Here is a 12,662-nt window from a genome sequence, read left to right as displayed (position 1 = left end):
AAAAGGATGGGCACATCGCTCTCCACATCCCTGCCGTTGGCAAATAACAGATGATTCACATACAAGATGTGTTTCACATCATTAACGGAGAAAAAAAAAAAATCAGTTGCACTGCTGCCTATATCAGGAATGAAACTCTAGGGATACAAATGGCTTGAAGCTATGTAACAATTCTAGATACATCACAGGGTGGAGGGGTCAAAAGGATCAGATAAATTTAACAAAAATATTAAAACGTGCTGACTTCCAAGCCCCTATCACTGCACAGTTTTTATGCTCTAGTGGAGGCCTCATTAGGCTCATGCTTTCAACAGTTTTGGGATTTTTTTCTCTGCTTGCATAAATCCAGTTGGGTTTTCTTGCTTGACAGGAGAATGACTACTGAATACATGTATAACATTCTGATTCTCTGGATGCACCCACAATAAATTGTTCTTGAGATAAGAGGAAACAAGGATCTTTAGAGAAGATTAAGAACTTTTCATTTCCAGAGGCTGCCTAAAATTTAATTCTGTTTTATGAACAGCATCAAGATACAGGATATTTTTCTTTTCCAAATTTTTTTTTAAACTATAGGGGAAAGGCTGTGAGCCAGCACTTTGTTCAACCACAAGCTTCCGAGCAAGTTATAATTTTGGGGTTTTTTTGTTTCTGATAAAAGCCAAACCCTCATTTCTAGCATCTCATTGCTCAAGACTCATCCCAAGTCCACCAGAGAAGCAGCAGCAGTGCCTCTCTCAGGGACTGAGCTCCAGAACTTCTGGAGCAGGGCTGGTGCCTGAGCCACAAGTGACCCCCAAACTCTGCAGCAGTGCCCAGCTCTGATCCTCCCTTGCCAAAGTGGTGGCAGCTCACTACACCCTCTGTATTTGCCATTCACAAGTAAGGAACACATAGAAAGTGCATAAAATATATGAAAATGTCCTATATACTCCTTGGCAGTAGATTTGAAATGGTTAAAAACTCCAGGATTCCCATCCAGTATGGGAAATCAATGGTACTGGCCAACAGACTAAAATTCCGTGTTTGTATCCAGAGTCCCTCACTTTAGTGTGTGTTAGCTCTACCTAGTCTTTGAATATCATAATAGCTCCCTGCTGGATTTCATTTGTTACAGAGAAAAGGAAGATTCAGAGAAAAGAAAAATCCCTAGAAAGGCAAACACCAAGTTAAATAAAGCCCTACCAAGTACCTGGAACCAAGAGGGAGAACACAGGCACTGTTTGTCCTGACAGTGAGGAAAACAGGGATACTGTCCTGACAGTGAGGAAAACAGCGGTACTCCTAACAAGTGTAAAGAGTACACTTAAAATGCCTGTGTCAACTCCTTCAAGTTTCACACGTACATTTATTAAACAAACAAAGCCCTAATAAAAGAAGACTGGGATTGAATCCTATTCTGAGTCAGCATGGTCCTTTCAGGAGCTGTACAGGGCAGGTTTGCTTTTTTTTCCATTCTCCAACGTTTCTATGCAACAAACATTCGAACTGAAATAGAAATGCAGGTCTTGGCAAACCTGCAGGAGGAAGGGCTTCAGCCTTTGGAGCCCAGCTGTGGCCCTGCTCACTCTGCACCTTCTGTCTGGGTTACAGGGGGCTCAGGGTTATGGTGAGGGGTGTCACAGGCAAGGCACTGCCTCCTCCTCCCCTCCCTCCCACCCCAGTTCTTGTGCACAGCTCAGAGATTCACCAGAGAACAGTTCAGTTACTCTGAGCTTCTCCTGCTCATGAACAGGACAGGATTTCACTTTTCCTTTGAGAAACAGCCATCCAAGCAGCTCAGCTGCAGCAATGTGAACTCCTGCTGGCCACGGTCTTTCACAAAAAACTGTGCTGCAACTGAGCCTTGTACTGGAGAGAGTTTCTTGCCTATGGGATGCAATAACAAACACTAAACTGATGTTTCTGGCCAACCCGTGCTAGAAGCCAAAATGGAGATTTACTTCTGATTTGGCCATAAAATCTGTTACACTACAAAGCTGCAGCCCATCCTGACTGGTAAGAAATGCCTCAGATGAGAGGAGCTCCACCTCTCCTGCCTGGCCCCAGCTCACCCTTTAGGCCTGCCAAGAAGCATCAACTTAGCACTAAATTTAGTGTGGGCTTTTAAAAATACAAGAACTGTGTTGACATTGAGTACATTTGGTAAGAACTTCTCTGGAACCTTAAAAACACACAGATGTAGCTCAGAAAGAAAAAAAACCCATTGTAGCTTCAAAGGATTTAAAGATGCCCCAGGCACTTCAGCCTAGGGTTTAAAAGCCATGTAACAACTTATTGTGATCCCACTGCTGAAAAGCCTATTTAAGTATTCAGTACCATCCTTTAAAATTAATCATTTTCTCTTTCTGCCTCTTTCACCCATTTAAGCAAGAGCCATATTTTGGCCTCTACTAAATTAATGTTTCATTGAAACTGGATGTCCACTGATTAGTTGTTTAAAACACTCTACAGGCTCCTAAATATTTGGTCTGATTCCATTTCGTGTTTATATATCAATTCAAACTTCGGTTACTTGCACCCAATTTGAAATTTTTGGCTTCCATCAAAAAACCATGCTGAGCAGGACTGTGATAAGGTTTGAGATACTGAAATTTATGTTCTGTTTCTTTGCTCTTGGCTTCAGTGTCCGTTGTGCCAGGCATTTACACAAGTTATAAACATGACCACACATACACACACAGAGAACATCAAAGAGCCTGCTGAAAGAAAAGCCTTCCTCACACATCTATTCCCCAGAGAAGGAGGGGTGAATATTAAGCTGCACCTCCTAGCTGCAATGCATTATTGAGGTACTGTGCAGAAACAAGCACCATATAAAAGAAAATGCAAAGACCATCCCAAGCAAAAGGGGATTTCTCTGGTATCTGAATGCTGCTGCCACAGCTCTAAGGAACAGTACTTCCTACAAAACAAAACAAACAAACAAACAAAAAAAACCAAAAAAACAAAAGATGAGGAGATGTTTTAGAAAACAGATTATTGTTTAAACATAATTCTAACCCTCAATAATTTTATGTATATATATATATATTTCTTTAAATGATACTGCCTTTGGACCCCAAAGACTTAAACGCAGATTGGGAAGAAGCTGTAACCCCAAAGCCTCTCTTAGCTGTAGGCTGTCTGGAATCAAAGGGTTCATGGCAAGGCTGTCCACACTATCAGACTGCTAAGGAACAGCAACATCTCTCCTAAAGGACTGAGAGGACCAAACTGCTTGAAAAATCTGACTCTAAGGACAGAATGGCAAAGCAAAGCCGTGCCTGGGGAGGCTGGCTGTGTTAGAGAGCACATTAGCACATAAAAGCACTGACACCTTCTGAAGTGCAGTGGTGAGAGCCCTTTTAGGACACCCAAGGCTGGAGACTCCCCTGCTCTGAAAGCCCTGCAGGAGCACCAGCCCTCCCTGGCCTCTGCTGGTCTGACTCTGCCTGCCAAGACCTTCCAGCAGTGCAGGTCCCCCAGGAGCAGAGCCCTCTTTGTGCTCCAGGGAAGGCTGAGCAGGCTGTTTGCAGCCATGTGGGCACTCAGGGTTGGGGTTCATCTTCCTAAGGGTTATATAGCAGCCAGCTGACAGGCTTTTAAAGAATTCAAGCATTCTTCATGACAGGCTGCACAAAAATAGATAAGTCTAGGCATGCAATACGTATTTCTGTGCTTCTTTGCTCACCATGCATTTTACCAGTCCTGGGACACCTTTATTTCCTTTTGCTTTGTTTTTATCCTGCAAATTAGACTGTCTTATTCCTGCAGCCATATTTTTGCTCCTTAGTCTCATCTCCCTCTCTCAGAGAGCAAGAGAGGATGTATCTTACATTCCTCTAGGGAAGTGGAAATTGTAATTTAAATTTCCTTCTCAAGGAGCTGAAGCTGCTGCTGGAACACCGCAAGGCATTTACTACCCTTCCTTTGGTTCTTCCCATTTTCTTCTTGACTCCAATCCTATGTCATGCCCCGAGATGTGCCACAAGGAATCTCTGTGAGACCACATTCATCATGTACTTTTTTTATTTCAGCCAGGTCACTTCATGCTCCAGCTCACCACCTGCACTGCTGTGGGACAGGGACAACATTCTGCACTGCTGCTGTCATTACCTCCTTCAGAAAGTCACAGCTAAGCACAGAAACCCAACCAAACCCATTTTCAAGCTTTGTCTCCAGAGGTGTGATTCAATGGGGTTTTTTTCTTCAGGGAACAGAAGAAGATTAACTCTATTCCAGCCAAAAGCAGGACACCACAGTACTGTATGTGAGCATACCATAATTTAAAATTAAAAATCTTTATTATTTTGAAAGATGATAACCCAAACCACTTCCTGGAGGGCCAAGCTGTGACCTCTTGCTGCTATCAGGTACCAAGAGCAGTGAAAAAAATAAAAAGAGCAAATTTCTTTCTCTCCCTTACTTTTATGAGCACCTTTGTGCTACAAATAAAAGAACAAATACAAAAATTAGCTGAAACATGTGACAAAATATCTCATTTTGCTATACTGGCAAAAACCAGTGAAAGGGTAACACAAATTGGAACATCTGTGCTTTAGCAGTGCCTAATAAATAGATATGTACTGCAGTTTATGGCCATGGTATAGTTAAGATATTATTATAGACTATAATTAGCCATTTAAAGATGCATTTATTGCCATCCTCCTAAAATCCAGTTATCCTTAGCTTAATTCCATTCCAGTACAGAAAAATCAGAAATTCAGCCCTACATAGAGAGTGACAGACCTTCAGATTGAAATCATGGGTTTGTTGGTTTGGTGGTTTTTTTGTTAGCTGTAGGTTTTGGATTAGTTTTTGCTCAGCATTTATCTTTTAATGGTCTAAGAGTGGGGCACTGATTCACAACTGGAGAGTGTAAACGAAATCTGAGCAGTAAAATGACTGCAGAATGTAAAATCAGTGGGATATTTTTCAATACAGTTTTCAAGGGAAACAGAAGCAATTTGTTCAACTGCCTCTGTACATCACCTGGCACAACTCAGCCTTATCCATGTCACCATGGTACAAAATTACACATCACCAAACACCACCAGGAGATCCTGGGTGTAAAGCTTAACAGACTTAACTTGTTCTTACAGATCAAGTACTTATACAGACACTTTGTCTGCTCCACCACTTATCTAGATTAACATAGTGTAAGTGCTTTATTTGCATTGATACACTCCTCATGAAAACACACAATGTCCCAGGGTTTTAAGCCTGAGCCCACTGACATCTGCTAATTCCAAGGAAACAGGAGAGACCTGTGATGATGCAGCCAGGATGGACACTGAAGCCGACAAGAAACAAATATCAGAGTGAGTTTCAAATAAAAATAAAAATAAAAATAGGATGAAACATAAATGACTGCACCCCCTCCCCACTGATCCCTGCTCGGTTGCTAAGGTCACTGCTTAATCTAAATTGCAAGTGAGATTAATGGCATTAAGAGTTATGAATAACCAAGATGCCTGCTTAGTTATTGAAATGTCCAGCATGGGAAAGGCAGAGGAAGGATAACAAAAGGGGCCCTGCACGGTGCTGCTGGGGGGCTCCAGGCTTTCAGGGAGTGAATTACCATCAGCAACGTGAGAACTGCACAGCCCGCAGCATTCCACGTTCCAAAGCCTCCCTCCCATGGAACTGAGGAGCCACACCAAGTGGGAGAGGAGGTTCCCAGGAGCTGAGCACAGCCCTGGGTGTGGGTGCTGCCCTGAAGGAGCAGGGCTGTGCCCCACACAGACCCTCAGAGGAGGCAAAGTTTGGGGTCAGGGCAGCCAAACCCCTCACACCTCACTCCTGCAGCCTCTGCTCTCCCGTTTGCTGCTTTGCTTTCCCCTCCTGCCAAGGCACAGACACTTCTGGTTTGGATTTTGGGCTCTATCATGCTACTGCTGTAAGAGCCAGGCCTGAATTCCTCAGATCACAAACAAAACTTTAAACTCCTATTTACCAAATTTCTGGCCTGGCCTTCAGACTGGGGCCACAAGCATCACCACACCACACAAAGGAGGGATTTTGTTTTCCTGCTGAATATGCCTCTGCAGTCCATGTCCACAAGCCAAATGCCCAAATTCTGTTGACATTTCCAAACAACAGAATTGCAAAAACACCATCACAGATGACAGGAGCTCATCTTGCTTCCATGCTTCTTTTAAAGTCTCTAAACATGCTGAGGTGTAAGATCCCTAGGGCAGCTGGAGCCAGGCTCGTTAGGAAAGGAGCTGCCTCATGCCAGGAGGGCACTGACATTTTTAAGGGTTTTATGCACCTGCCCTGAGCTGACAAGGTCAGTGCTGATAGTGCTCTCTGGGAGCACCTTGTTGCAGGAGATTTCAGCAAGCAGAATCCAAAGGCCTGCTGGCCTCAGGGCCCAAGTAAAGAATTAGATGATGAAAATGCAGGATGAAGAAAGCAGACAAGAACAGCATTCCCCCCTGGTGCAATGCTCTGCTGTGGCTGCTAAGGATGGGTGGTCAAATGACTGCCTTAAAGAAGTCAGCTTGCAGCTTCAATTAGATTTCATGAGAGTTAACACAAAATTGGTCTGAAGTATGTCCAGTGTGTCTCAATGGCTTCTTTAAGCTTGTGTTTTCAGAAGATTTAGCATTAGAGTAGCCCAAAAGCACACGTCATATTTTAGCATAACAGTGATTACTGAGAAATACAAAACACACCTGACAACAGTTTTAGCTCACTTATTACCTGCTCTAGGACAAGAGGTGATCCCACTCAAGTCCTCCACCCTCCTGGCAGTGTCAGGAGCTGTCACTGTGTGTGCCACCGTGCCAAGGAACCACATCCCAAGGCTGGAGTGTAATTTCTGAATATTTACTGCCATGGTTTTTGTAGGATGCAGAATGATCAATGCTGTTCTAAGACTCCTTGTGGATGGATTAATTAGCGTAACGACATTTTCATTTTCATGCTGCTGAACCTGTTCTAGCAGCAAGGAAATTACCATAAATTGCCTGAGGGAACCTGTAAAATACACAGGAATAACAGGCAAACAGAGGGCTACCATCACCCTTTTGTCCATGCCCTCAGACTGAGAGCAGCTTTACTAGACACACAAATAATTGCTCTCTTTGAGCAAACCTGCAGGCAGAACACCCCAGAGAGCCCAAATTCCCAACCAGCAAGTGCTTAGAAAACAGGTGACATTTCCCACTTGTGTCAAGCACCCATTAATGCTTTGCCTTTTAAAATGGAGCTGCTGGCAGCTATTTGTTGACTGTCCCCCACACCATGGGTTCACCCAGATACACCACGGGTTCACCATGGTCCCACAGCCAGCTACAAGAAAATCCACAACATTTTGGGCTTGAAATACAACAGACACCCCAGAGTTTGATGCTATTAGTAATAAATTGAGGATGCCTGCAAAAAGCATCCTCCTGCCTGGGGCTGAGCAGTATTAAACACACCACTCAGGAGACAATCTCCTGTAAAAACCCGGAATGGTGGAAATGGATGAAGAGCAGCACTGTGGCTCATTCCTCTCTATTTCTTACAGGCTGGCTGGTTATGTGGAAAGGATCTGGTTTTTATGCTGTTTTGCAGGTAAATGTTTTTCATGGTGTCAGCCACAAAGCCTCAACAAAAATCCTTGGGTTTGGTTTATAAGAATTAAACAACTTCATTTCAACGCCTTCTATCTGTTGCTATCCTGAAGAAAGCATCACTTCACTAGACAGTCCAGACACACACACCAGTACTATCCAGTTCACATGACAAACATAAAACCCACAAAACTACATCTTCCTTCTGCCCCAGAAAACCCCAAACCCAAAGTCCCACATTTTGGAAGGAAAGAGGCACTTGTATCCCTCACTTGCACTTCTCATCTCTTCCTTGCTCAGTGCAAGTTAAATCTTGTAACACATTCCTTTCAAAAGGGTTAAATTCACTCAAGGGAAAAAACCCTCCAGTTCCTGAATCCCATTTAATCCCTTCTTGGTTTTGAATACATCTCTAAAAGCAAGTCAGTCTAGGATTATCAGTGTTGGTCCAAAATGAAGGCAATACAGTGATTTTTATTTCCTCAGTTTCACACCAAGCCTCTCTAAAGGTGGGCAAAAGGAGAAAACTTGTTTTTAACATACGATCAAGCAAATTAAACCCAGAAGTCATAAAGCTTATCCTGTTTTTCTGCCTGACACCAATTCTTCAGCTTTGCTTCCTCCCAGGGAAGCATTATGAAACATTTTGGAAACCAACAAGACAGAAAGTAGAGCTTTGTGTAAACACTGTTGTGACTTTCTGCTTTCAGAGAGATTTGTTGCTGTGCTTCCAATTGGTTCCAAGCTCATTTCAGGAAAATTAGGTAAGACAGAAATGTGTATTTGATTTCAGAGATCAACAGACATTCCCTGTCCATCCAAAGTCTCTCAAAATGTTCAGACTCCAGTCTGCTGTAGCTTTTGAAAGAAAGCTGACCTGGTATCTGACAACAGGGAGGACCCAGCTCTCCATTCCCATCAGCCACACAGAACATCATAGGTGCACTTTCCAAAGCAAGCAGTGAGGCTACAGCAGAGGACAAGCTCAAAACCAGCACTTGGTTTTTGTTCTTCAGAACAAGTCATGTCCACCTCTCTTCCCCACAGCACAAAGGGATGGAGCAGCTCCCCAGAGGCTTCCCAGCTCTGTCCATGGGGCTTCCATAAAGAATCAGCTATTCTCTAGCAATATCTCAGCACTTCTCTCAAATTATCAAGTGTCTGTGACATGGTTCATAATGTGATCATCATAATCATAGAGGAGACTGTAATGCCTCAAGGATTCATTTTACAGAAAATCAGAGAGTGGCCCAGCAGTTGCACAAGTTCAGCACCTTGCCAGACAGCTCCCATCAATGTGACAAAGTGAAACAGAACCCAATTTGCAGGCTATTCTTTTCCATGGTTGACTTGACTCGATACACAGGAACCACATAAAAATGCAAGGTAGTCTCAGAAGTATTCACATAAAGGGCTGGTTACAACAGCAGATATTTGGACAGTAATATTTTTGCTTTTCAAGAGGGTGCAAGAATGATCTTTTGTCCCACAGACCACTCTAATTCTCACCTCAATGTGCATCTTAATTTCCATGAAGATATAAACACTCCAATTCAGCTTTCGAGAAAGAAGCTGTGGGTGATAAGATCACTATTCTCAAGGCATAATGATGTGGGAAGCAAAAAGCTTTCTAGAAAGCTGTAAAAGCAGGGTCCAAACACATAATGAGGGTGCTGGGAGTGCACATTTGGGCTGCTGACATCCTAGGCTGCATTTTGATTCTGCATTAAGAAGTTCTACTAATACAACATGTTGCCCAAAGAGGCTGTGGACTTCCTGCCTCTGGAAGTGTCCAAGGCCAAGAGTTTCTTATGCACACACAGACATTTACATTATTAAACACACATCAATATAAAAAAAAAAAAAACCAGAAACTTCAGAGGCATAAGCCAATCTAAATATGTGAGCACAGTAGCTCTGCTTGCCTGCAGAGTTCTAAAGTTATTTCTCCTGTTGTTGAAGCTGAATTCTAGTGAAAAGGAAAAGAAAAACCCCATGTTCTAGAGGTTACAATTTGGATTTGTAAACAACAGTCATTTGTGACTGCACTACAGCAGTTCTGAAATCCAGGGTTATCTGTGAAGCTCAAACAATTTTGGATGATTCTCTGGAAAGAGCCAACATCTTGGGGTGAGCATTTTCCAACTTAAAATCTCATATGCCCATTTTTCTCCATTTTCAGATGACAACCATTGTATCTATCCCTCAATACAGAAAATCCTCTCCAGATGACAGAAATTGCATACTGGTGCAAAACACTTCTGTTCTCCATCAACAGTACACAGGTTTGTGCACTGCACTGTGATGGAGGGAAAGCTACAAAGACTTGGCCTAACTGTGCCTCAGCAGCACCTACACTAAAGCTGAAGACACCATTCTTCTGATCAAAACCATCAGGAGTTAAGAAATAATTAATCAACGTTTCCAGGATATTACAGTCGATGTTTTTTTCAGCAGCATTTGCTAATAGCTCTTTGTGCCCTGTTCCACAGCAGAACACATCTATTGTGTACATTTTAATTCATAATTCAGAGTGTCCTCCTGCTGACAGCAGCATCTTTTGACATTTCTGAGCAGAGCTGTAGTGGCATAACTGTATTTCCTGTGGTGTCTCCTGTCTTGCATCCCACTTGTCACAGCTGCCAGTGGGTATTGGTGGGGTGGAGAATGCTGCTCTCCAGGGAGTGCCCATTTCATCTTCTCAGCTGTGCTGTGACCTTTTCCATTAATAGATGTCACAATAAGGGCAGGCCTTGATTGCTGAGCCCCAAGAGCAGACTGGTTAATCACCTCAGACAGGAATGTCCAAGCACATGTCTCGACTACATTTGAGATGGGATGGCTGGGACATGATCTTTAAGGTTCCTTCCAACCCAAATCATTTGATGAGTCTGACTCAGTTTAGAGGTTTTCAAAGCAAAAATGTACAGGAACACCTACCAAACACTATGGCAACAATCAGTGTGGATCTGAGGCAGTGAAACGTTTAACTTTGAAATCAAGGTATCATTTATTCAGCAAGAGTGAAACCAAGCTGGAAAACTTCCTTCACTACTGACAGTGACAATGCAAATCAGGTGTGGGGTGGGGAAGCTGCTGGCAACATCTGAAGGGGAATGAGCAGAACAGTCCTCGTAAATAGGACCTGATCTTGCACAGTTTCACTCCCAGAAACAAACAAAAAAATACCAACAAACTTGAATTCAATAAAGGAAAATATTGGGGAAAAAACCTAAAAAAAATAATAGTTTAAAAATAGAAGGAAAGATCAGCATAGTAATAACCAGTGTAGCCTAAGCTCCCCCTTCTGGTATTTTGGAGTAGATACTCTGGATTAGCCAGGTCTTGATAAGTCTAACATTTGGATTCAAACTCCAGCAGCAAAATGTTCATATAACTCAGACAAAACACCTGACAAACTTAGTCAGCCTCTTTCACACTAGGAACATTTCTTAAGCAAAAGATGTAAAGACATAGAAAAGCCTTGCAACAATGGAAATCACACAATACCTTTTTTTTTCCCTTGTGAAACCTTTGGTTTCTTCAGCAGGCAGCTCTACACCATCACCAGGGGCCACAGCCAAAGGTACATCCTCAGAAACGTGGTTATCAACTCCCTTGCAGCTATCAGGTGTGGAAGTGCTGCAAAACAAATATTAAAATTAAAGCTGACAAATTTCAGTAATGCCCATGAAACTTTAATGAAGTCTCTTTACTGGATGAACTTTGGCTGGATCTACAAGGAGCTGTAAGGAGCACATCATCCCCTCCCAAATTCCCTCTCTCTCCTACCTCCCACAAATTACTCCTTCCTCCAAAGATTATTTCACTTCACTTCTCAGCTGACTACATCATCAGTAATATTGCAAAGTCTTGACAGCCTCTATAGACCATAACATTAAGTGCCAGAGGAATTTAACTGTATATGAAATCAGTATAATAAATAAATAAATCACTAATGACTGCTTTGCTGTTCTCACACAGCCTTTTCTCCTCACTGTACAATATAAACATTTGAATAAGCAATTTGTGTTTTAGCAAAATAACCCTAAAATCCGGGACTAAAACATTCTCTTACTTTAAAAGCTCCCCTCAGGCTGTGAAGCTAAGCACAGTAATCCCAGAACTCATCACATGGATGTGAGGTCCCTCTGCTCAGCAAAGCCCCACGCTCAGGAGCAGGGCAGTAACCACAAACTCCCCCTGCTCTCAGCCACACTCATTAACAGAAAAGGAACTAAGTAACCCATGACTTCATGTCTCAAATCAGGAGCAGTTCAAGGTCTTGTCATGCCACACTGTCTCTTCCAGGGCACGCCAGAGGGACACAAATGTCCTGGGGTAGCAGCCACACACAACAGCCTCCCCTCCAGCTGGTGCTGCTGGCCAGAGACACAGACACAAATGCTGATGGAAATGTTGGTGGAAACAGGACATGCCTGAGAAGCTTCTTACAGGTTTCCTGAATTAAATATAAACAGCTATCTTAGTCACTCCTTTTCAATTTTTCTCTCCTCTTCCCCCAGTAATTACACTGGAATTGTAGGCAGCAGAGGGAATTGTGTCACTGATGAAGAGTTAGTAAGGTCCAGGGACAGGCTGTTCCCTTCTTTGGGGCACAGAGACCAAGCTTAAACCACATCCCTGACTTTAGTCACAACACACAAGAGCAGGAGAACAGCCACTTCCCAAAGTGCTTGTCTACCCAGCTCCCAAGATCACCAAAGCTCTTTGTGAGTGTAGTTTACCTTGATTAGCTTATATCCACAAAGCTGCTTTGTGCCATATGGGACAATTACCCAGCTATTTCTTATAAGAAATTATCTCTGCTTTCCTCACTCCTTCCTTCTGTTTGTCCAAACTGGCCTGATGCTGACACAGACACCCGAAATTTTCAGCCCCATCAAGTGAATACAAAGAAATAAATAATGATTAAAAAGCAGGCTGTTTCCATTTTCATGCAAAGGCCTTTGTCCTTGGCTAAAAATGTCTCTGTACTAATATAGTAACAGCATCCTCTCTATACCAAGGCTGTGACTATATAGGGGCACAAGGAGAGCAGTGAAAGTAAGATTTTTAAAGCAGAAAAAAGTGAACTGCTAAAAATAAGTGAAT

At 42.8% G+C, this 12,662-nt stretch overlaps 1 protein-coding gene across 12 annotated transcripts in view; it reads right to left on the bottom strand.

The window, feature by feature from the left end:
* TACC2 (transforming acidic coiled-coil containing protein 2) overlaps positions 1–12,662 on the bottom strand; it is a 129,821-nt gene that overhangs the window by 57,733 nt on the left and 59,426 nt on the right. For all 12 annotated transcript variants that reach the window (XM_059852074.1, XM_059852073.1, XM_059852072.1 and 9 more), the window contains one exon: positions 11,058–11,189. In XM_059852074.1, the coding sequence (XP_059708057.1) occupies positions 11,058–11,189 (132 nt within the window). The remainder of the gene's footprint in view (positions 1–11,057; positions 11,190–12,662) is intronic.

The sequence above is a fragment of the Haemorhous mexicanus genome, chromosome 7 (assembly GCF_027477595.1).
Source record: "Haemorhous mexicanus isolate bHaeMex1 chromosome 7, bHaeMex1.pri, whole genome shotgun sequence".
NCBI classification, from domain to species: Eukaryota; Metazoa; Chordata; class Aves; order Passeriformes; family Fringillidae; genus Haemorhous; species Haemorhous mexicanus.
This window is presented reverse-complemented; position numbering and strand designations above follow the sequence as displayed.